The following is a 24,338-nucleotide window of genomic DNA, read 5'->3' on the forward strand; positions in this document are numbered from 1 at the left end:
TATATATTCATTCATTTATTCACTAAATACTAACCAAGCACTCACAGCGTGCTGGGCACTGGGTACACAGTGATGAGCAAAGCAGATCCAGTTCCTGCCTGTGGTGCCTCCAGGTTGGAGTCTATACGGAGGAGCCTGGATTGCACCTCCCCTGTCTGCTTCTAGACTCTGAGATATCTTGGCTCAGGCATCTTGGATCTGTCACGGTTTCCTTTGGAGGCAGGGCCTGTTTGCATTTTGCTGAGGGCAGGGCCCTCCTCCTAAGGCTCCTTTCTGCCTATTCCCTCTTTAACCTAAGACTGGGATACAGCCCCTCAGTCCCAGGAACCATCTTCTAATCCGTTTCCTCTGCTTATGAAATTTTGGCTGGGTCTCTCCTAAAACCCAGGAGAGGCCTGGGCTCCCCAGGAACAACCTAATGGTTATAAAATATTGTGAGTTTTGCATTTTCAGTGTCTATTTGGTTTAAATAGTGTAGAGAAGTTCAAATTCTAAGAAAAGTATTCATAATCCTGGAAGGTTTGGGGAAAGCAAATCCAAGCCGCCGCTGGGCTCTGGCTTGAGGTTCTGACCCCCAGGCCACCGGCGTGGGTTGGGCTTTTGGCTCTGAACCCCATGGATGAGGCTCCTGGGTCTACCTGCTCCTGGCTGGCGGCTGGCTGAGTGCTGTGTCAGCGATGAGCGACCCTGACCGCCGCCGCTGGCAGGGACTGAGCCAGGCGCTTTTTTGTTCTTCCACAGCACAGCAGCCCAAAGCTGCCAGGGGGCGGGGACGGGGTGGTGGGAGAGGGAGGATCCCGTCCCCAGGGGCCACCTGGCGCTGGTGACATGGCGAGGAGCCAGGCTCGCCTTTGCCCTCAGTCTGTGCCCGAGCTGTGGAGCCTGGCTGGCATCTCCTGAGAGCAAAGCGAACGAAGCCCGCGAGTGATCTCGGGGGGAACTTCCTAGAGAAAAGAAAGAATTTCAGGTTGGAAGGTGCAGGGAGGGCAGAACACGGGAGGGAAGGAGCGCTCCCCGGCAGACACAGAGGGTGCCCCTGCCCAGGAGAATCCCCCGGCGCTCGTGTACTACATGCCCACGTGCGCGCGTGGGCCGGCGAGCGGCGGCGGGAGAGCAGGAGCCGGAGCGGAGCCGGCAGACGCAGGGCGGCCGCAGGCAGAGCCCAGCGAGCGCGCTGCTGGGCGCGGAGCCCAGGGGCCGCCCACTGGCGGGGGAGCTGCGGCGCGCGGGGGGGAGGAGGCGGCGGCGGCGGCCGCGGCGGCGGGGCTTCCCCGGGCTTCCCCTCCCGGGCCGCCGGCGCCCGGCGCGGGCCCAGCCGCGGAGGCGGCGCCCGGCGAGACGGAGCCGGGAGTCCCCGAGGCGCCCTCCGCTCCGCGCGGGGACGCTGAGCCCGAAGTGCCTGGAGCGTCCGGCGCGGCGTCCGGGAGCCCGGGGACCCGAGGCGGGAGGTTTGGGCTGAGCCCTGCCTGGCGCCCGCCCGCCCCCGCCCGGAGCCCGCCTCCGCCCCCGCCCGAGGCCTGGAGCGCGCCTCCCTCGCCGCCCAGGGTCTGGCGAGCCGGCGCCGGCCGAGCTGCGGGAGCCGCGGACAGCACCAGCCGCCGCCGCCGCGGGAGCTGCTCCGGCCGCACCATGCGGGAGCTGGCCATCGAGATCGGGGTGCGAGCCCTGCTTTTCGGGGTCTTCGTGTAAGTAGTGGCGCGCCGCGGGCGGGCGCACTGACGCGGGGACCCACCGACTGAGCCTCTCTGCGCCGCAACTTTGTTTGCGCCGCCGCGTTCCGCTGGGGCCTGGATTCGAGATCCCCTCCCTGCCTGCTGCCCGCGCCTTGTCCCACGGGACCGAGAGAGACCCTCCCCCTTCCTTTCCTGGGACCCTCGGTGCGAGCGACCCTAGCGCGCACCGGGGCTGAGACCTGCTCCCCCACCGCACCAGGGAGCGGGCCGGCCACCATTCCAGTCCCCTCGCGGGCTCCCTTCGCCGGCCCGCACCACCTGCCCGGGGGATTCAGGGCTGCTCCCCTGCACTGGGACGCGCACCCTGGCCCGCGCCCTCGCGGAGAAGTTTCTCCTTCTGCGTGATCTTTCGAGGCCCGCGTTGGAAGTCTTTGCTCCTGGCCCCATCTCCCGTTGCTCCCCGCCGTGGCCCCAGCCAGGCTCCTCCCGGGTCCCTGGCTTTGGCGCCCAGGGTCCTGCTGAGCATCTTCCTGGGAGGCGTTTGTGACGCTTCTCCCGCTGGAAAACTGTTGCTGCGGCGGCTCGGGGAGTCAGAGGCCGCCGCCTGGGATCGGCTCCATGCACCCCGGAGCTCTGTGCCTAGGCTGTGTCCGCTGCGGAAGCGGGTGCAGGGGCCACTCAGGGCAGCGGTGAAATGCCCCTGAGCTGCTGGGGCTTGGGAACAGAGATCTCGTAAAGAGGAGGGGGTGCTGGCGCAGGTTCTTTTCGAGATGAGATGTCTGAACCTCCTCCGGGTGCCTCAGGGACCGCGGCTCACCGGCCCAGAGGCCGAAGCGGGAGGCGGTGGGGGGGGGGGGGGAGGCTTGCTGTCGCATCTCTCCATTTCAGATTAGAGCCCAGAACACCAGCTCAGACCCACCCCACAGTCTTCTCTAAGCTCCTGTCACCTAGGCGCGCACACCTGCACTCCTCTCTCCATTTGTGGGTCAGGGTCAGGTTCTCTCTCCCTTTCTGCCACATTTTAAATATTGAAGTTGCATGAACTTTCTGGATCTGTCTGTTTTTCTTTTTCTTTTTTTCTTTTCTTTCTTTCTTTCTTTTTCCCTTCCTTCCTTCCTTCCTTTCTTCCTTTCTTTCTTTCTTTCTTTTTTTTTTTGGTTGTTGTTTTTGGAAAAGCTCTACGGAGCCAAACAGGAGGCTGGCTCTGGATTCCTGCCTCAATCCGGAGTCATCCGCGGCAGGTGTGCTGTGTCAAAGATGACTTCTGTTCCGTGCAGCCCAGGGTATACACATGGAAAGAAATGCCCTTTCTTGCATGTTTTTCTTTACTGGGGATTAAATTCATCCAGAGTATTTATTCACACCATCAGAAAAGGCTGGGAGCTCCCCCAGATGCAGGCAAGCCCCCCTCTCTCGCCTTCTCACTGAACACTAGTGTTATTCACTGGGAAGAAGGAATGAGAACTTCAGTCTGGTCTTGATGCATTTGGAAAAACCAGCGCTGTTCCCTCCTCTTACTCTGTTTTTCTACCTTTGGAATGTACATTAAAACTAGGGATTGCTGTGTGATCGGATGGGGACATCTGATTCAATTGGCAGATAGGCTGAAGCCCCATTAAATTATTATGTGATAGAAATGACAAAATAATGTTCCATACACAGTAGAATTTAACATTTGTTGGGTGAATGTGTGAAAAATGCTGAAATAAAGTGAGATAGGCTCTTAGGCTACCTGATTTGATTGCCCCTGGGAATTCTCAGATTAAAAAAAAAGAGTCCAATAATATGTAAAATATTTATATTGTGTTCAGGTTTCCCTTCAAATATCCTCCCACACATTTATGAGATGTTTACAAGGATACAATGGTCTGTGCAGCGAATTTGAAAACTTGCTAATCATCATTTACATGCTTCTTGCTTTTTCTAAAGATGTTATATAAAAACCAGGCAGGCAGTTGACATTCTTTCCTGTAAATTCCCTCTTGTAATACTTACTAGGGGATCTGCTGTCATCTCCGCTAGAGAGACACATGGGCATTGATGGCATTTTTGGATTATTCTTGGGTTTCTTATCATCCCTTGGAAATGTTAACAGTGTCTCCAACTTGTGGCTCTTTTACCTGCAAAGACCAGCTCTGGTATTGATGCGAGCCTTTCTGGGGGCGGATCTCTTGAATGTTCAGATGCTGTTAACATCAGGCGTATACGACTTCTGGAAGGATGGCTAGGAGCAGGGAGACATACAGGCAACCCTTTGTTTTCTGAGATGGGCTTTTGGCATCTTGACAGAGGCTGACTTTTGGGGGAAGCTTAATTCTTTCTTTTGCCAGCACTGAAGTGATGGCAAGATTCAGTGGGTTGCACCCACTTCTGCTTATGAAGATGGTGGTGTCAGCAGCACAGGTGGGTTTAGAAAGTCCCTCTGGGTCAGCTGAATCCAATTTCCCTGCTGCAGTTAGTGTCCAATTTAGCTGACATAATGCATCATCTAGTTCTGCTTGTTATTTCTACCCTATATCTCATGATGAGGGAATATTTCTTTAGGGGTGGTGTCTTCTTTGCAAAATTCTGCCTCTGGAGAAACATCATCTGTAGATGTGCCTGTTCCCTGACCACATTTACTCTGTGCAACAGCAGGGATCCTGCCGACCATGGCCCACGTACTCCTTGGAGATTCCAAGTTAGAGCTAACGAAATGCATTTTGGTCCCCTGGGTAGTAGGGATGTAAGCTTTCCCTTGCTGACTCCTAAAGAACCAGTTTTCTCTTTGTAGATCAGCTCTGGTGCTGAGGATTTATGCATTCAGGATGCCGGGAAGATGATCTCCAGGCAACCCACAAAGATGCTCAATCATGTCTAAGAATCTCAAATCATTAGGTAGAAAATGAGTAAAGAGTAATGCAAATCAGGACTGGCACAAAAAGTTTAACCTGATGGAAGATAAACTGGTTATAGGAACCCAATGTTTAGGAAAAATAAAAGTACAATGTGTAGCTTTGAGGCTGCATTTGATATTGTGAGGCGTGTGGGCCTCGAGGTCCTATTGCTCCTACTCATGGACTGTGGGCAGAGCAGGGAGGAGCAGAAGCACCCGTGGGCTCCCTTGTCCTGCTGCCACCCAGGACTCCAGGAGAGATTCTGTGAGAGTTTCTACAGATGCCAAAGCCAGTGCTGGCCCTTGCTCAGCAAGTGCCCAGTGTGGAAGTGAGGCGGCTGGTTAACCGCTTTGCAGACCAGGGGTGTGCTACCTCCAGGACAGGGCTCACCTTTGCTGCTATGGCCAGCGCTGGAGCCACCATTTACCATGTGTCAGGCACTAGGGAAGACTATTGCATATGCCATGTAACCAGATGAAGGGGCCATATTGATATTTCTTTGTCATGGGTAAAGAAACTGAAACACAGTCAAATTAAGGAACTTCCTAAGTAACAGAGCTAAGTAAGGACAGCTCTGAGACCTAAATCTAGATGCTCCAACTGCATAGTTTGGACTCTAATCACCTTGCTTTAGAAAAAATAGCAGCCAGTGTTGGTCAGTCCAGGGCTTACTACTTGCAAAAGGCATTCCATGTGATTTCTCTTTTATGCCTCATCTCACTTGAGGTGGATTCTGTTCATTATCCGCCCTTTAGAAATAAAGAAACCAAAGTTTAGAAAGGTTGAGTAACTTGCCTGCAGACACTCAGCTAGCAGGAGGTATAACCCATATTCCAAGAGGCAGCTGACCCCATGTCTCAGAGCCATCCAGTCACTGAGATAGAATGTGTCCAGCCCCAGGCTTCCAGACTGGCACGAAAGTGACCATCTCCTGCAAACAGTCACGTTCTGTAACCTGTGCTCTCCAGGAGAGCAAGTGCACAATGCCTGGAGTAATATATGGGAACAGCAGTCACTCTAGGTCTAAAATCAAATTGTAGAATGATACCTCAAACGTGGAGGGATGGCAGTGCTTGTTCATACTCCCTAGGGGGATTTGGACATGGCCCAGGTGGAGAGGGTATGATGCAGTGAGCGTACTGCTGGTAGGAACATAAAGGGTGGTAGGAAAGAACCGGGGGCACACTGCTTTCTCTTACTGCGGTTGGCCATCATCCCCCAGGACATTAGTTCACTGGAATGCTCACTGCAGAAAGGACCATGGACAGAAGATGACCATCTGATATGCTGGACTGGGGGAAAGGTGGCTTGCCCATTTCACTTGCCCGCCTGGGTTCCTTGGGGTCCTCTGTCCCTCCTTTGTTCCCTCCATCTTCCCTTCTCTCCCTTTCTGCCTATGGCTCTTGGTGGCTCCCCGTCTGCAGGGTCCCTCCAGAAACTGTGAGTCTGCTCAGGATGCCAGGGCACCCAGGTCATGGTGTTTGCATCACCTCTGATCAGTCTAGCATCCTTCTTGGAGCTCTTCCAATGCAGGAGGCCTGTGCCAGGCTCTGGGGACAAGAGAAGAAGGAAGGCCAGGTGGCCCCCAGGAGCTCGCATTCCAGCAGAGGAAGCATACAGTGAGCCACAGTTTGTTATTTTCTCCTTATGCAGCCACTGGTTTTGAAAGTTTTTCTTCCAGACATTTCTCTTGTCATTCATCTAGTTGACAGATCGTTATTTGCCACCTTCTAGGTTCATGCACTTGCAGTAGTCATTGACAAACTTTAGCTGGCATAATTTCAGCAAGACACGAGGAAACTTGGTGCTTTAGCTGGTCCAGGTGGTTTGCTTGAGGGCACTGGATATCAGGTAGACTTTTGAAATATTGACAATAACAGATCCAGATTTATTACCCCCACGAGTCCAGTGTAGGACTCCAGGCTGGGACAGCTGTGGTTGTTTGAGTGGAGTGCAGAGTGAGGAGGAGCTGGGTACCAGGGGAGGCTGCCTAGAGCTGACGTCTCACCTGAGTCTTGGGCATTGAGTGCCAGGGGTACAAGGCCTGGGCCCAAGGACATTCCTGTAGAGCCGAGGCATGGAGGCACATTTTGCATGGGGATCAGGTCACCAGCTGTGGCCTCAGACAGTGTGGGTTTCAGGGTGGGTGGGTGTGGGGTGACAGGAAGAGAGCTGGGGTGAGAATGTGGATGGGCCCAGTACCCTGCCAGGAAGGATGGATGTTCCCTCAGAGGCAATAACCATATCATGCTCAGATATGTACCCAGTGGTGGCAGGGGACCGTTCCACTGGGCACAAGGGCCCTGCTGACTTTGGTGAGTGACAGGATACAGCTCAGCCAGGCTGCTGCGCTTCACGGCTCTCTGGAGCATGCTCTATTTCGCCTCACGTTGTGGGCAGTCATCCGTGTGCCTGGTGGGGACTGAATGCTGCTCCCTGGGGTCCGGGACTATGTCTGTATCTTCTTCACCCTCCCCACGTTCCCAGGCTGGCCGTGGCACGAGCGTGGTGGATGCCTCCTCACTCGATTCCTGATGATCTTTCTTATAGACCTGTGAGCGTTCTGCATCAATCCGGAGCAGAGCGGCTTAGGTGTGGTCAGACCACCTGCGTCGGAAGTACCGGGGGTGCAGTTCAGCCCTAACTGAATTGACGTAGAGAACGGAGCCCCCAGCATCTGCCTATTGAACGGGCGCTCCTTCTGTCCACCACCCTGGGGAACTACTGATGTGCAGCCTGCAGTAATTTGAGGGTCCCTTCTGGGTCCTCTCTCCTTTGGCCATCTAGGAGACCACCCGTCCAAACCCCTGCCTTGGGATCAGAGGGGGCCATGTGATGAGCTCTGGCCAGGGGAACATGAGCACAAAGACAGGTGTCACTGCTGGGTTAAGGCAGCATGAATCTTAGCCACGAGAGTGGAGCTGAGTGGAGAGGGAAGCTCTGCAGGGGGAGGCAGCAGGACTGTGGCCCTGGGGGGTTCTTGCTTCTGGGGTGGACTTTGTGGGAGGGAGGGGACTTTTTGTGTTAACTGAGATTTTGGGCGACTTTAGCATAAGTCTATTCTATCTAACTAGTACATCTGGAATCGTTTTGCTCACCCTCTAGAAGCAAGTGTCAAATGAGTTTTTTGAGGCAAAAGAGTTGTAATGAGAGACCACGGGCCTTTGTGCCAGACAGGTCTGTGGTGTGGGTTTGCGGGGCTCTGCCACGAACTAGCAAGTTGCTTAAAAATCTCTAAACCTCAGTTTCTTCAAGTGGGATGGGGAGATAGTACTTACTGCATTGGATGGTATTCGCTGAGGTGCTTTAACTGCCTATAGTACATATGACAAAAGTGAGGAGTCTTCTCCCCACTCTTGTTCATCCCTGTTACATACATGCAGTGTCGATGAACGACAGCGCAGCGTAATGGTTACAGTCATGGCCTTTGGCATCAGAATGCTGGGGCTTAAATCCTGGTTTTGCCAGTTATTAGCTGTATGAGCTTTTTGGCAAAGTATTTATCCATTTTAAGTTTTTGTTTCCCCATCTGTTCAGTGGGAATATCGACAGTACCATGGATGTAAGGCTCCTGAGTATTAAACAGGACAGTGTTCAGCTTGTCGTAGGTGCCCAACAAATGGTAATATTATCCTTTTATTAAAATGAATCCATAATGTACACTAAAGAGAAACATCATAGGTAGTAATGATAGTCTTATTACAAATCTAAACTACAGAATTTCTAGAAAAGAATAAATTCCTTGAAGTGTATTTCAGATGATTTATTTTGGCCCCCCCAAAATGAGGTAGGTAGCTTGCCATGAGTCCGTGCAGCAAGCTGGACCCCCAGGGCAGCGTGGGCGGCTTGCTGTCTGATGGAGTGGGGCTTGTCTCAGCCCTGTAGTGTCTCAGTGGTGACTTAAATTGCTGGTCCCTTATACTGGTGATTCTAGGACATGGAATCAAATGCGCTATCGGCACAGCTGCATTAGATAACATACTGATTAGGAGAATGTCGTGTGCCTACTGTTTTCTGCAGAGTGTGTTTTCTCCACCCAGAGTTCTGTTAGAAGCCATGTCCGGGGAGCTCTGTTCACCAGATACCCTCTCGCCCCATCCCTGGGAGCTGTGCCCGAGTGCTGCTTCTCCCCTGCCTGGGAAGGCTTCTGCCTTGTCACCTAATAAATGGAGCATCCTTCTGTGTGAAATATTATGTGCCTCTGTAAAATGAGTTGCCTCTGCCCAGAATTCTGAGAATTGATGATGTTTTCCCACAGGGAGATAAATGCTTCTGCCACTACAAAAGGAGAGCATTAGTTTCTTAACTTGTGGATAAAGTTATCTCAATTAGTTATAAAGATTATGCCTTTTATGACCCACGCAAGGCTCGTAAAAGCTTACTAACTCTATTATTCTCTGATAGCGTTTGTAAATAGAAAAATTATCTTAATAATATTGCTTCCTTAAAAAATACCATCTTGCTGTTCTGTGTGGATGAATTAGAAACGTTGTTACGGTGAGGAAGCTCCTCAGACAAGACTGCGGGCCAGTGGGTCCTCCTCGTCCAGCTAGAAGCCACTTGGGTGTGAGGAGGAAGATTTGAAGTGCCCAGGGACAGGTGGGCAGGGAGCTGAGAGGGGCTGGGGCTGCGGAACCCGAGGACGGCTTAATCACAGTCTTTCAGTGTGTTACTGTGAAAAATTGTCCCACAGAAGCGAGGGGACTGGTTGTTATTCTGTCTCCACTAAAGACAAAGGAGGGGAAAAAAATGTCAGAAGCTGTAGGAGCAGGGGTTTGGGTTGGTTTCCAGAAAGGTAGCAGTCTGCCAGTCAGTTTCTTTCTCCTTTACCAGGGGGTTTTTAAAGATGTGTTTTATTGAAGTATTAGTTTGAACCATATGATATTGCTGATATTTGACTGTTTTGACCTACAAAACCAAAACTGTCATTTCGTTCAACCTAAAAATAACATACACAAAGAAAGGTGTGCTATTCATAATGGCACAGCTGTCCAAAAGACCCCCCACCTGCCAAGCCCCCTTCCGCGCCACCACCCTGACTGCAGCATTTTCGAACTTTCTCTGTGTAAATGGAATCATACAGTGTGTGGTCTTTTGTGTGACTTCTTTTGCTCAACCTACTTTTGAAATTCATCCATGGTGTTGTGGATTTCTCATGGTGTTTGCTCTTTCTCATTGCTGTAGAACATTCCAGTCTACGACTGCACCACTATGTATTGCTTTTACTGTTTATGGATATCTGGGTTATTTATTGTTTGGGGCTATTAAGCTTAATGGTGGTGGTGTTTTCTGGTGAGCATATTTGTAATTTCTTTTGGGCATGTACGTAAAAGTGGACCTTCAGAATTATTCGTCAGAGGTTTATACAAAATGATTTGGCTTCTCTTTGTCCAGCTGTGACCCTAAAAGCGATATCTAGTCTGTCTGTTGCTTTCATCTCCATCTGCTGTATAAAGCACGCTATGGGCCTGGCAAGTGACAGAAAGAAGCCTGGGTGCCATTCTGCAGGAGGGTGGGCAGCGTGCCATGATGGTCAGGGAGTTAAACCCTCACTCTGCTGATTATAAAGATGCACCCTCGCTTCCTCATCTGTACAATGGGGACATCATCTCACCTCCTAGGGAGGTTGTACAGATGAAGTGATGTGATGTGTGGCTGGTGCCTCACATCAGCAGAGCTGACACAGAGGAGGTGTTACGTAGGCTCTGCCTTCCTCCACCTCCCTCTTTCTTCCTTGGACCGAGGCCGAGACACAGGTCAATGAAAAGATGCCTAATGCCACAATGTAATAATGGTAATAAGAGTGCAGTTCTCAGGACCACAGGAGAGAGCTGAGCCTTGAACTAGGATTTAGAAAGTTTGGAGGAGGCATTCTGAATACCTGCCCAGGAAGTCATTGAGAAAGGAAATTGCCAATATGTATATATGTATAGGTGTCTTTTAATTGACTGTGGCACCACCTCAGTTATAGGGAGGGAGGAAGTGGAGAAGGAAAGGAGACACCTACTTACCTACCAAGAAGGAAAGCTTTAACACCTGTTATGGTGCCACCTTCATAGTAGGCACTTGTCACACATTGAATGATTTAATCATGGCAAGGCCTCAGGAGGTGATATTGTTGTCTTGATTTATAGAGTTAAGAATTAATTCAAAGGGCTCTTACCAATCAGTAAGAAACGAGAAGGGCTCTTCAATAAAAAAATGAGCAATGGATATGAACAGGGAACTAACGAAAATCCAAAAATTAACACACCTTTAAGTCTGTGATTTCTATAGAAATGCAAGATATGCATCTGAAAGCAACAAAATAACTTTGAGTATGGATTAGCACAAGTTTTTTCACGTACTATCATGAAAGAATGTGCAACTACTAAAATTATATACGTAACTGTTGATTTGGGAAGACATGTGTAAGCTGTTGTTAAGTGATAAAAGCAGGTTACAAAAGTATGCATGATGCACTTTTAATATGGCAATGTAATATAATCAGCTTATGCGTATATCTGTAAGAAAAACATCTGTAAAGATACACAATCAAATCTTAATGGTGGTTATTTCAAGCTGATGGGATTAGGTAATATTTGCATTTTGATACTGTTTGTTGTCTAAATTATTTTTACAGTCAACATTTATTACTTTCATACATAATCAACAAAATCAATATAGTTGTTTCCTGTTACAGAAAAAAAAAGAGAAGCTTATGAAATATCCCTGGATGATACACTAGATGATTCTTTTGTGATCACTTTAGAAATAAAGTGGAAATGTGTTAAAAATCAATCTTTCTGCATTTTACATCAACTAAAATATATAAGGAAAATCAGCAAGTAAAGATTAGCACCCAGAATGTGCAAGTTTCTATTGAAACAAATGTGACCAGATGCTGCAGGTGGAATTGTAAATTGGTGCAACCATTTTGAAGGACGATATTGCAGCGCATAAAGAGCCATAACATTATTCTGCCCTTTAACTTAGAATTCTTGGGAAAAATATATAAGGCACTAATGTAAGAGATACAAAAATCCTCATGTATATAGATTTTCATTCCTGCGTTCCCTACAAAGCAAAGTAAATATATTTGTCAAGTAAAAATATAAATTATAAATTAAAACTCAATGGTCAATATTTGAAGATAGGTTGGTAAATTATGGACATGCAGAATATTATATAGCTATTAAAAGAATCGTTTTTAAAAATCATGAAGAAACATGGTGAAATTTTATAATGTCATAGTTACACACACACAAAAAGAAGTATATAAAAATATATCTCAGAATTACAACTATATGAAGTATGTCTGATTTGGGCAAATATTAGAAAGGATTACACCAAAGTGAATGTGATGGGAATGAATATATTTCCCCTCACTTAAAAAATATTTTGGGGCCAGGCGCAATGGCTCATGCCTGTAATCCCAATACTTTGGGAGGGTGAGGCAGGAGGATTGCTTGAGGCCAGGAGTTAGAGAGCAGCCTGACCAACATAGCGAGACTCCATCTCTACAAAAAATAAAAATAAAAAAATTAGCCAGGCATGATGGCACATGCCTGTAGTCCTAGCTATTCAGGAAGCTGAGGCAGGAGGGTCTCTTAAGTCCAGGAATTCAAGGCTGCAGTGAGCTATGATTGGGCCACTGTACTCCACACTGGGTGACAGAGGGAGACTCTGCTCTAAAACAAAAAATTTAAAGACTATAAAATACTTGTAAAAATTAAAACAATACAAAAAGTGTAAGCCTCCTTGAACCTTTTTATCTCTCTCTGCCCTTTTTAAAGTTAAACTTTTAAGTATACATTTATACATAATTAACAAAAAACCACTGAGACTACATTTTATATATAGTTCAATTTTTTTAAAACTTAGTATCTCTTTGAGATATTTTCTATCTATACAGATCTACTTAATTTTTTTTTATTAGAAGTGTGGTGTTCCATTGTATTAATGTATTCATGGAATTTTATGGTGTTTTCATTTTTGCTATGACAAATAACATTGTAATTTTGCCTACATTGTAGCTCACCTGCTTAAATATTACTGCATGACAAACTTCTGCAAATGAATTTTCTGGGTCAGATACCAAATGTGTTTTAAATTCGGATGGACATTGCCAACTTGCCCACTCAAAGGGCTATACATACATTTCACTGACAGTGTGTGAAGATGTCTGTTTTTCCATATTCTTCCAGTGCTGGGTGTTAATGATTTTTATTTCTGCCATGGCAAGGAATGGAATATTTGCTTTACTTTTCATTTCTCTGTGTTTAAAGTTGAGCGTCTTCTCACATATGTATTGGCAATTTGTATTTCTTCAGTGGATATCTATTTTTTTCTTTATGCTTCTATTGTATTTCTGAATTGATCTTACTGATGTATAGGAGTGCTTTATATCTTATAAATATTAACCTTTTCTTTCATGTATTGCAAATATTTTCTCCATGTCTATGGCTGACTTTTAAGTTTCTTTGTGATTTCTATTGTTGTGTATAAGTTTTTCTTTTTTTGTAGTTATCAGTCTTTTTCTTTATAGTTTCAGAGTTTCAGTTCTATTTAAAAAGTCCTTTCTCATGTAAAACAGAAATGTTCTTCTGTATTGTCTAGTATTTTATACTTTTGTTCTTTAATTTTAATTTCCTAATGTATTGGTTATTTATTTTTTTTACCTGTGTGGGGAGGTAGGGGATTTAACCTTTTTCCCTCTCATATGGTTTGACAATTATAAAAAACACTGTTGCTTTCTCAGAGACAAATTTATCAAATACGAATTTCCATATGTCTATGGGATTGCAACTGAACTCTATTTTGCTAATCTATTTGTCAGGTATTGGCCCAACATTTTAATTATTGTAGTTTTATAGTATATTTAGACATCGGTAGGGGAAATCCCTCTCACTGCCCGTGGAAGGAGTATAGCACAGTGGTTAAAACTGCAGGCTCTAATGCCAGGATGCCTGGACTGTGGTTCCCAACCCCTGGGCCATGGACCAGTACTGGTCTGTGTCCTGTTAGGAACCAGACAGCACAGCAGGAGGTGAGTGACAGGCTAGTGAGTGGAAGCTTCATCTGTATTTACAGCTGCTCCCCATTGCCCACCATCCCCCCTGCCCCGCCTCCACCAGTCCATGGAAAAATTGTCATCCATGAAACTGGTCCCTGGTGCCAAAAAGGTTAGGGACCCGTGGTTTAAAACACTAATCTGCCACTTCCTGGCTGTGTAAACTTGAGTAGGTTGATTTATCTCTTTGTTCTTCAGTTCCTAGTCTTTAATATGGATAATGATAGTGCTAAAACGGTTTTATTGTATTGATATCAGAGACTGTGGCTTGTGTGATTTCTGAGTTCTATAATTGGTTGTGATTTTCTATGTGGCCACATACATAGTCATTTTTTTGTAAATTTACATAGCTTGAACATAATGAATAGTTTCTGTTTGGTGGTTACAAAGTTCTAAATATATTAAAGCAAGCTAGCTGTGCTAATTCAAATTCTCTATAATTTTACTCTTTTAAATTTGCCCTTTTTAATTTGAAGATATGCTATCTCTGTCACTATCTCTGTCAAACTAGGGTAATTAAAGCCTGCATGTTTTCTTTTGAGATAACTAATATTTTTGTCTTATTGCTGCCAAGTTATTCTATGTTTTGTATTTTTGGCGTTTTGTTTTTATGTTCCACCCTCCCTTGTTTCTTGATTTTAGCTGATTGGCTCAAGTTTTCTTTATTACCCTCCTTTTTTTCCTTTTAGTAACTTGGATGTCATCATTTTTATGTCTATGTTCTTAAATTTTATCTCCTCCTGATGAATTGAACCTTTTATCCTTATGAAATTTCCATTTCCTTTGTGTTAATATTTCTTATCTTGAAGTCTACTTTATCTAACATTAATACATTGCTGTATTATCTTTTTGAGATTAATGTCTGCACACAATATCTTTTCTATCCTTTTACTTTCAACTTATCTGTGTCTTTATGTTTGAAGTATGTCTCCCGTAAATGGCATATAGTTGTAGCTTTTAATTTTATCCACGTAGCCAATCTCTGCCATTTAATTTTAGTAATTAGATCATTTATAGTTAATGTAATTATTAATGTGGTTGAGTTTAAATCTGTCACCTTGTTATTTGTTTTCTATTTGTCCTATTTGTTCTTTATCCCTCTTTTTCTGTCTTTTACATTAGTCAAATAATTGTTAGTATTCCATTTTATCTCCTTTATTGAATTATTAGTTATATCTCTTTAAAAAATTTTCGTAGTTATAATTCACAATTATAATATACAATTTTTGCTAATCACCATCTCCCTTAAGTCAATATTATACCATTTAATTTACAATGTAAAAATCTTAGTACAGAATACTTTCATTTCTCCCCTCATACCTTTGGTACATTGTCATAAAGTTTATTTTCACATACAAGTCCCATAAAACATTTAAATTATTTTTGCTTTAAACAATCAATATGCTTTTACAGAAATTAAGATTTTTTTTTAAAAACATTATCTACATTCTCAATGTTCTTTATTACTACTTTTAGATTTGAGTTTTCCCTTTGGAATTATATCCCTTTAGCCTGAAAAACTCCCTTTAGCATTTTTTGTAGTGCAGGTTGCCAGAAATGAATTTTCCTGGCTTTTGTTTTCTTGGAATTGTCTTTATTTTTGAAAGATATTTTTATTTGATTTAGAATTCTAGTTTGAAAGTTTTCTTTCAGCCTTTTAAAGATATCATTGCATTGTCTTGTGGATTCCATGTTTCTGATGAGAAGTCAGCTGCTACCATTATTATTGCTTTTCTGAATGTACTGCGTTTTGACCCTTGGTTGCTTTTAAGACTTTCTCTTTGTTTTGTTTTCAGCAATTTGACTGTGATGTGTGTAGGTTTGTCTCTTTTGTATTTTTTCTGCTTGTATTCATTGAGATTTCTGGAACTATGATTTGAAGTCTTTCATCAATTAAATATTCTTAAGACATTATATTTGAAAATATTTCTTCTGCCTCATTCTTTTATTCCTTTCCTTCTGGTTCTTCGGTCACACATATTAATATATTAGACAGTTGATATTGTTCCATAAGTCTGGGATACTCTGTTCTATTTTACTTTTTAAATCTTTTTCCTCTCTGTGGCTCAGTTTAAGATAATGTCTACTGACTTTATCTTCAAATTCACTAATTCTTTGTTCTACTGTGTCTATTCTGCTGTAAGTCCATGCAATAAATGTTTTATTTCAGATATCCATTTTTTTCACATCTGTAATTCCCATTTCGTTGTTTTTAAAAGTTTTAGTTTCTCTGTTGATGTTTTACATCAGTTCACCCATTGTGTTCACCTTCCCCTATAATCTTTTCACAGACTTATAATAGAAAATCCCTTTCCACTAATTCCAACATCAAGATGATCTATAGTTCTGATTTCTTTTTCCTGTTGATTATAGGTCACATTTTCCTGCTTCCTTTGCATGTGTAGTAACTTTTTATTGTATATTGGACATTGTGCATCATACATTGTGGAGATTCTAGGTTGTTGTTTTCCTCTAAGAGTGTTGAGTTTTATCCTTGTATGCAGTTAATTTACTTTTGGGTCATGTTAATCCTTGGAACCTAGGTTTCAGGCTATGTTTAGGCAAGTCTGTTTTGGCTTTGCCTTTGATCCTAGGTTGTATCCCTTAATCCTGGGATGTGGTTTTTACTCCTATGGTTTAGCCCTTCTGAGGTTTCAGTAGGTCTAACCTGGAGAAATTATTCAACTCTAAATTTAATCTCTTAGCACTGGTGAGCTGCTGAAATCTCTGCTTAACTCTTTAGACTGCAGCCGTTACTTTCCACTGGGGTCCTTGGGGTCTTGCTCTGCACATTGGAATTTCTGAGTTAGTCAAATAATTTGAAGAAAATTTATGCACAGAACTTGGGTTCCCCTTCTGTGGTCAACCTCCTTTACAAGGAAGTTTCTTCTTTGTTGTATTACCATTGTTTTATTACTGTTTGCTTTGTCTTTTTCATCATTTTTTTCCTATTCTGCTTTGCTGATTGGTACTGTTTGAGGCTCCTCAGCCTGGATATGGATTTATGTTTATGTTTTTATTCTTTTCAGTGGTGTTTTGAGAGGGAAGAGAGACAAATGTGTAGGTTCAATCAGCCTTCTTGAACTGTATGTCTCTTTAAAGAGACTTAATTTTTGTCTTTGACATAGAGTTTATACTTTTCATATACAAAGTTATATTTTTTAAAAAAATCCATTGATTTTTACTTTCACCATGAATATTTTTATGGGTTTCTGAGTGATTCTTCAAATGGCTTCACTTTATCTATCTAAAGTCCTATCTATTTTCCAAAATGCCTACCTATTTTCTAAAACTCAGAATTCACTTTTCTCTGATGTCTTGTACGAACATGTCAGCCCTGAATTATGTGTATAGTACTGATGCAGAGTTATACAGAAGTCCCACATTTATTTATATTTTTTAATGGCTCGTTCTTGTATTTAATTCAGTCTTGTGGACCTGAAATATTTGGTTCCTGTATTTAATTTAGTCTTGTGGACCAATGAAACGATCTTTAGTCATGTAATAAGTACATATTAAATTGGACTTTTAAATGTAATACTTTATTTATGAAAACCATATGAAACAGAGATGCTTTGAGTTTTCCTGGCACAAAAGATCTTTTTACTGTTTGCTAAAAGTAGCAAACTGGGGCTGCATCTTCATCGCAATGATGATATGAGGAGGAGGAGGAGGAAGAGGAGAAGGATAGTAATAAGTAATATTTATTGATTACTTATTGTACGCCAGGCAGTGTGCTAAGGCAGTTTACTCCTTAAATATTCAAACAACTCTATGAGGTAGAAATTTTATAATTCTTTCATTTTTTTGGATGAGAAATTCAAGGCTTAAAGAGAGGTTAAAAAATTCACCCAGTGCCACTCTGTTAATAAGTGAGATGGTAGTGCTTTGAGTGAAAATTTTAAATTGAGTGTTTTATGTGTAGGAACAATTTACATCGGATTTAGGTGAGGAATGGGAGAGGACTGGTCATGGGGCTTTCTGATAATTAAATGACCCCGACAGCCTCAGTGAGATCATGGACAGGAAGGGGATTGACCCGTACGGAGCAAGCGGAGCTGTGACATTTCACCAGATGGCCCCACAGAGTGAGTGATGTTCTACCCAACGTCTGACCTGGGAGTCCTTAAGGATTGTCTCATCCATATCCCTCCTTTTTTTAAAATTTTTTTCTTTCTATTTTTTTTTTTTTTTTCTTAACAGAGAGCCTTTCTCAGCGCCACCCTGTTGCGCACCTCAGCGTCCTGGCTTTTGGCCCCGCAGGCCCGCCGTAGCGCGGGCTTCCTTCTTCCTGGTAACGCAGGGCTTCCGCGGCTGGGCTTGTCCTTTCCCCCCTACCTAGGTCATCTGACTGCGGCTGTGCTTCTAGAAAGCCTTTGTGGGGAAGATACTTGGGAGAGCTGCTCTCGCTGTAGCAGAAGTCCTGAGCATTCACTTCAGTGTGTTTGTCACACTTCTGTGGGGCGCACCAGAGACGTGTTCACAGCCCAGAGAACAACGCAGGGTGATGAGCGAGCCAGCCTTTGGGAGCTGTCCTCTCCTCGTGGTCTCCCTGACCTGAGGTTTCCTGTGGACTTTGTTCTAAGTGTCAGGAAAAGGGATTGAACCTGAAGTTCAGGGGCGGGTGTTTTGGGAGGTGTTTTTTCCTACAAAGACCAGCTTGAAAACCAGCAGGCACCACACATCACACTGGGAATAGCTGTGCTTTGGGTGAACTATCTGCAGACGGCGACACATCACCTTCCTTGGTCCGGTTTCTTGCCCTGGAATGATGTGGGTGGGGGGCAGAGTGTTCACTCCCCTCACTTAAGATAATGCCTGAAATCCAGACATGCATTGCCAGGGTCCCATTGTGCCAGGCACCGTGCCAGGCTCAGGGAACATGGAGACGAGTGATGGTGTGCACCTGCCTCACCACTCCAGTACACGTGGCCAATGTACAGCAGGGCCCTTGGAGATTGGGGCTACAGCGCAGCTGGGAACTTGGGTGGGAAAATGGCGGCACTCAGAGCTGGGAGCTAAAGGGAGTGGAGGACATCAGGGACAAGCTTTGCGGGGGACACTGTGCCCTCCTCCATGCAGACTTTGCTGGGCCTGCCTTGGAACTCTTTCCCAGGAGTAAAAACAGCTGCTGCTGCTGCTTCTTCCTCTTCCTCTTCCTCCTCCTCTTCTTCTTCTTCAAGTTCTTATGCTGTCTGTGTAATTAGCTCATCTAAACCTTACACCACCACCATCATGTAGATGCTGTCATTTTTCTGACTCTGCAGACAGGGAAACTGATGCTCAGGGAAGGGAGTCATTGGCCCGTTGTCATTGTCAATAGATGGCACGGGTGGCATTGGAGTCCAGGCCTCTCTGACTCTGGAACCTCTTTGTACTCATTGCTCTGTCACTGCAGGTGGGTGGGAGGATGCTTTGTCCTGAGCTTGCCATGCACTGGCCTCCTGCCCTCTGTGCCTGGCACGGATCTTGGTCATAACAAACCCATAGTCAGATGCGATAGAGTCCAGTGGTGAAGATCTCAGGACCTGGAACCAAGATGTCTGGGATCCAGTGCTGCCTCCCTCTCTCCTTGGGTTACTTTAACCTCTCCTCCCTCAGTTAACTAATCTGCAGAGGAGGGGTAAAAATATTACCTACTGGATGGGGTTGTCAGAGCTTAACTGCTGGCACTGTGGTGGCCAGCATACAGGGTGCACACCACAAATATAAGCCATTGTCATTGTCTACACGGGTGCTTGGCTCAGAATTTCTTTACCCTTATTCTTACCCCCGTATTCAGAGCAAAATGTCTTTCTGTGCCTTTCTCCGGATGGTCTTTTCGTCACTCTGACCTTGTCTTGCCTGCTAGAGCCACTTATTTGTAAGAATTATCTGTCTTAGTTCACCATAATCACGGTTTCTTTCCTTAACAAATGGAACCTCTCCCTGGATGTCAGTAGACATTGTTGGAAAACAGTGTCTGCTTTAGAATAGCCAACATAAAAAGCATCAAGAGTCTTGGATGAAACTTGATTAATTATGTGTGTACTTTATGCCTGAAGAGTGAATCATGGTTTTCATTTTTCTCCCAAAAATGTGAGCTGCCTGCTTTGAATTAATCCAAGAGAACAGTGTTTCAAAAAGAAAATCTCCTTACTGCTGTGTCAGCATTTAGAATTACTGCCTGAGGGTTTTCTTTTTCCTTCTCAGAGAATCTAAAGGTATGTCAAATAATTTTTGGATTAAATTTAATTATTTCAGGTTTGAAAAAAATAAAAGGAGAAAAGAACTTTGTGAAGGTTGTGCTCCAGAAAGACATGTTTTCATTGTCAGGTGTTTTTTTGTTGTTGTTTCTGAGCAAAGTGCTTTGAACGTCACTCCCTGCTTTCCTGCCGGCTGAGCTGGAATCAGGTGCCCTGGCCTCCCGAACGGGAAAGCAGAGAGCAGCTCTTGCTCTGGGCTGAGCGGGGTCCAATTTCACACTGAACAGAGTAGGTTCCTAAGTACAAATCAATGTCAGCTAGAAATAGGTCTGAGTGTCATTTTTCTGTGTGGCCTTGGGTTAGGAAAGCTTTTACCCCACTCAACTCGGAGCCCCTTGAGAGGAGGGTCTGGCTCTTGTGTTCCTCCTCTCTCCTGCCCCCAACGTATGCCTGCCACATAGCAGTTGCTCAGCAAATGTTAACTAAGACAATGCATGGACCATGGTGAGGGAATTTCACATCCTACTGTTCCCTCCTGGAGAAAGGGACTCTCCCCACTGGAATCTCCTGGGCCTGCAAACAGAAGGACAAAGTCACAGGAAGACATGGGCCAACCTTGTCCTTCTGATGTACTGAGCATCTCAGAGGACAAGTTGAGAAGAGTATAGATCACTCAAGGAGGCCATTTTTCTTCCCGAGAAAGAAACACAACAACAAAAAGGTCAGGAGTTGTGTCAAGATGTCCTGTGGGTTTGCCCCGTGTCAGGGGATGGGTGGTCCCTGGCCCTCCCCATTGTGTTTTGCCACTTGGAGGCTGTGCAGGGCAGGACCAAGCAGGGAGGTGGCAAGGGTGACAGTGGTTTTGTGTGGACATTAACTTGGTTAAACATCCAGACACACACCGTGGTTTGCTGAGTCTTCATCCCTCATTGTGACCAATGCCCAGAGCTGACTGTCCCACCTCCTTGTGAGTGGTCCCTGGTGGAGTCTGGCCCATTTTCCCAGGCACAGATTCCACGCTCAGAGACTCACTTAGCACCTTTTTCCAGGGAGGGGGTTGTGTAGTGTGGCTGCTTTCTCCCCATAGCTGAAGCCTACCTATTCTACAGCCACAACCCACAACTACAGCTTTTTATTTGTTTGGTTGGTTTTATTAGAGATGGGATCTCACTGTGTTGCCCAGAGTGGTCTTGAACTCCTGGGTTCAAGCAATCCTCACACTGCAGCCTCCTGAGTAGCTGGGAACCACAGCATTTAAATGAGTTATTTTTGCTAGTTATTTTATTTGAATAAGATATTTAAAATTATGAAACAAATATAGGCTTGATATAGGAAACATATAATACAGAGTGAAAAATGGAAAGAAGATGAAATGAAATTATTTATGATCCTACTACACAGAGAAAACCACAGTTAACATTTGGTTATCTGCCTTCATTTAATGGATTCTGTTGCAGCTTTTTAAAAAACAAGTTGGGGAAGAATATTTACTGGCATGGAAAAATGTTGAGGACATAATACCAAGGGGAAAAGGCAGGCTACATACAGGACTTGATTTCAAATGAGGCATACCTCTTGTGTAGAAAAAGTATTATGTGTTATGGCGGGGGAGGTGGGTGGTGTGTGTGACACTAAAAGACCACAAACCAAATGATTTAAAAAAAAAAAAAAAAGAATGATAATATGAGTGTCATTAATGGTGTGAGTAAATATTTATTCATTCAGCAAGTGGGCACGAGGCGTTTGCTAAATGAATAAATATTTACTCACATCATTAATGACACTCATATTATCATTCTTTTTTTAAAAAAAGTGTTGTTACCTTCATTCTAAAACAAAGACTGCCAAACAAAATTTGGCCTACAGCTGGTGATGAAATGGTGACAGATGGCCCTCAGGTAGTTCTAATGAGGTGTGAGGCCCCTGTCCCATGTACTAACTATAGATTGTAATTATTGTGGTTTGTTTCTTATAGTTTAAAATGTTTTCTCTATTCTTGAAAGGCTAGACACTATGCTGTCTATTATTATTATTATTATTATTTGAGATGGGATCTCACTATGCTGCCCTGGCTGGGTTTGAACTCCTGGGCTCAAAGAATCTTCCCTCCTCAGTGTCCTGAGTAGCTGGGACTACAGGAGTGCACCTCCACGCCTGGCTAGTGTGCTGTGTAAAGCAAGTTAGTTTCCACTTCCGATTTGCAGCTGCTAATCTGCCAATGCCTTGAAAAGAGATAACCACCTTATTAAAATTGTATGTAAAGTAAGATCACTCTTATTTAGGTTTAACTTTAGTTCTGAAGAGCTCCAGCATTTGAGTGCTTGAGTACTATGCATGCCAGAGGCTTTTTTGATTGCTGGCTGGTTCTTACAAAGGGCTGGTTGTGATAGTTGAGTTCTTGGTGCACGTGGTATTACAGTTCTTGTTGCGGAGTGTGTTGTCCCCCCTTGAGTACAGTGGCAGAAGATTTTCTGACTAATCCGATAGTTAGTGGTTGAACAAGGAGCGTGTCCAGTGAGTCCCGGCAGTGGCCGTGCGTGTGGGGCGCAGCTGGGGGAGGCTGTCCAGGGCTGTGCCTCGGGATGCTGAATCTGACCTCCTCTGTCCGAGGTTTTTATCAGCAGCTTGGATAAAGACATAGAAGGCAGGCTTATCAAATTTGCCAATGACACAAAACCAGGATGGAAGGCTAATATGTAAGATAATAGAATCAAGATTCATAAAAATCTCGACAGGAATGATGGGTCTGAGACTAACAAGGTAAGCCCTAACAGGATTACTCGCTGCAGCACGGCAGGCAGCGGCCACCGGCACAGGGAGAGGCCGGGCTTGGAGGCAGTCGTGGACCGTGGGTTTCCCAGATGCTAAGTTTTCAAATTAACTGTGCTTCTCTGCTGTTAACAGCAGTGGGACATCCAGGCCTAAAGGGTGCCCATCTGCCCCCTGCACTGTGCCTGCCCTCTCGAGTCTCCCCTTCCTGCTGGGACAGCACTGTCTCTCTCCCACACCCTCCCCCAGCTCACATGATTTCCAGGCTCCTGTTGGGCTCTGTGTTCTCTGGGGAGCTTTCCCTGAGCCCACAAAGCTGAGTGCGCTTTGCCGTCCTTCGAACTGCTCAGGCAGTGCCCCTTCTGCCCCATCAGGGCGCTCACCACACTGTGTGGCCAGTGTCTGTTTGTCTGTCTTCCTCTTTGCATCGAAAACTCCTGGTAGGCAAGGACTGTGGGACTGTGTCTGCCTGTGAGACGCTCCTCCCTGAGCAGTGACACAGTGAATGGCACAGAAAAGATGCCCCGTGGGTGCCCTGGCTGGTGGCATGTCCATTCCTGGAATATGGGGTGGGGTCTGGACCCCACTCCATAGGATCTTGAGCCCCTGTAGGCCACCAGAGATTGACAGCTTTGCAGACATTGTTTGTACATGATGGAACTGTGGATGCTTCCAGGACGTGAGAAAACGTGGTGAGGACTGTGCCATGTAAAGCTTGACAAGGAAGGAGGGTGTGGACTTTTCTGAGGGAGCCAGGGCAGCACAGGGAATACTTGGGCGAAGGGATGACTTGGTTTGTTGAACATAAGGGCTTTAAAACAACTGTAGCTCCAACCTGGACTGCTTGCTTGGTAGGAGTGACACGTTAACTGCCAGGTGTCTGATTGTGGAGAGAATTTTTACATTGGAAGTGGAGTACTTGAAAGACAATGATAATAGCTACCACAACATCAACAGCTAACCCTTCCCAGGCTCTCCCTGGGTGCCACGTGCTTTCTGTACCCGAGTCCTGGTTGATGAGATGCGATTTGAACACAGACCTGGAGGAAGTGAGGAGTGCGCCATGCAGGTGTCTGGGGAAGAGCATTCCAGGTATGGGGAAGAGCATTCCAGGTACAGGGAACAGCAAGGACAAAAGCCTGACATGGGGCAGGCTTGGCAAGTTCAAGGAACCTTGGGGAGGTGAGTGTGGCTGGAATGGAGTGAGCGTGATGAGAAAAGCAGCATGGACTGGTTGGACAGTAGATTCCAGGGCCTGGTCCAGCTGGCAGGTTCATCTCCTCTAGTCCTCACTGTTCAGCGCTTAGAGGCAAAGACCATGATCCCAACTGAGACTCAGGGGGCCAAGTGACACACCCAGGATGCAGCTGCAAGTGGCAGAGCCAGGATGCTAACCCAGATCCACAGGGCTTCCATTGCACCTTCCATTGTGCTGTGCTGGTGGAGACCCCACAGCCCCCTTCTCACCTGAATCATGCTCCTGGCTCTCTGTGCTCCACCCAGCCTGGGGGACGTAGCCCTGCTTTTTCACCCCTCTCGACTGGTGCCCATGGCCCAGCAGTGTGGGGTGGGTTTCTGCAGATTTCCTGCTCATCTGTGTGGAAGGTTTCTGGGAAGAGTCTTTATCTAGGTCAGAATTAGAATAAATTAGAAATTATGTGGGGACAGGACACAGAGTCAGTCTTGGCCTTGTTGGCAGAGGCAGGTGAGAGTGCCAAGAGACCCTTTTGAGGGCCCTGAGGGTGGCTTTGGGAGAGGTGGGCTGGAGTGGTTTGCTCGAGTG

General features: G+C 45.5%; 1 protein-coding gene across 2 annotated transcripts in view; it reads left to right on the forward strand.

The window, feature by feature from the left end:
* Window positions 1-1,578: 1,578 nt before the first annotated feature.
* Window positions 1,579-24,338, forward strand: part of PLPP4 (phospholipid phosphatase 4) — a 109,009-nt gene continuing 86,249 nt past the window's right edge. For both annotated transcript variants that reach the window (XM_069460550.1, XM_069460552.1), the window contains exon 1: window positions 1,579-1,685. In XM_069460550.1, coding sequence (XP_069316651.1) covers window positions 1,630-1,685 — 56 coding nt within the window. In that variant the 5' untranslated portion in view covers window positions 1,579-1,629. The remainder of the gene's footprint in view (window positions 1,686-24,338) is intronic.

The sequence above is a fragment of the Eulemur rufifrons genome, chromosome 28 (genome assembly GCF_041146395.1).
Source record: "Eulemur rufifrons isolate Redbay chromosome 28, OSU_ERuf_1, whole genome shotgun sequence".
Classification (NCBI taxonomy): Eukaryota; Metazoa; Chordata; class Mammalia; order Primates; family Lemuridae; genus Eulemur; species Eulemur rufifrons.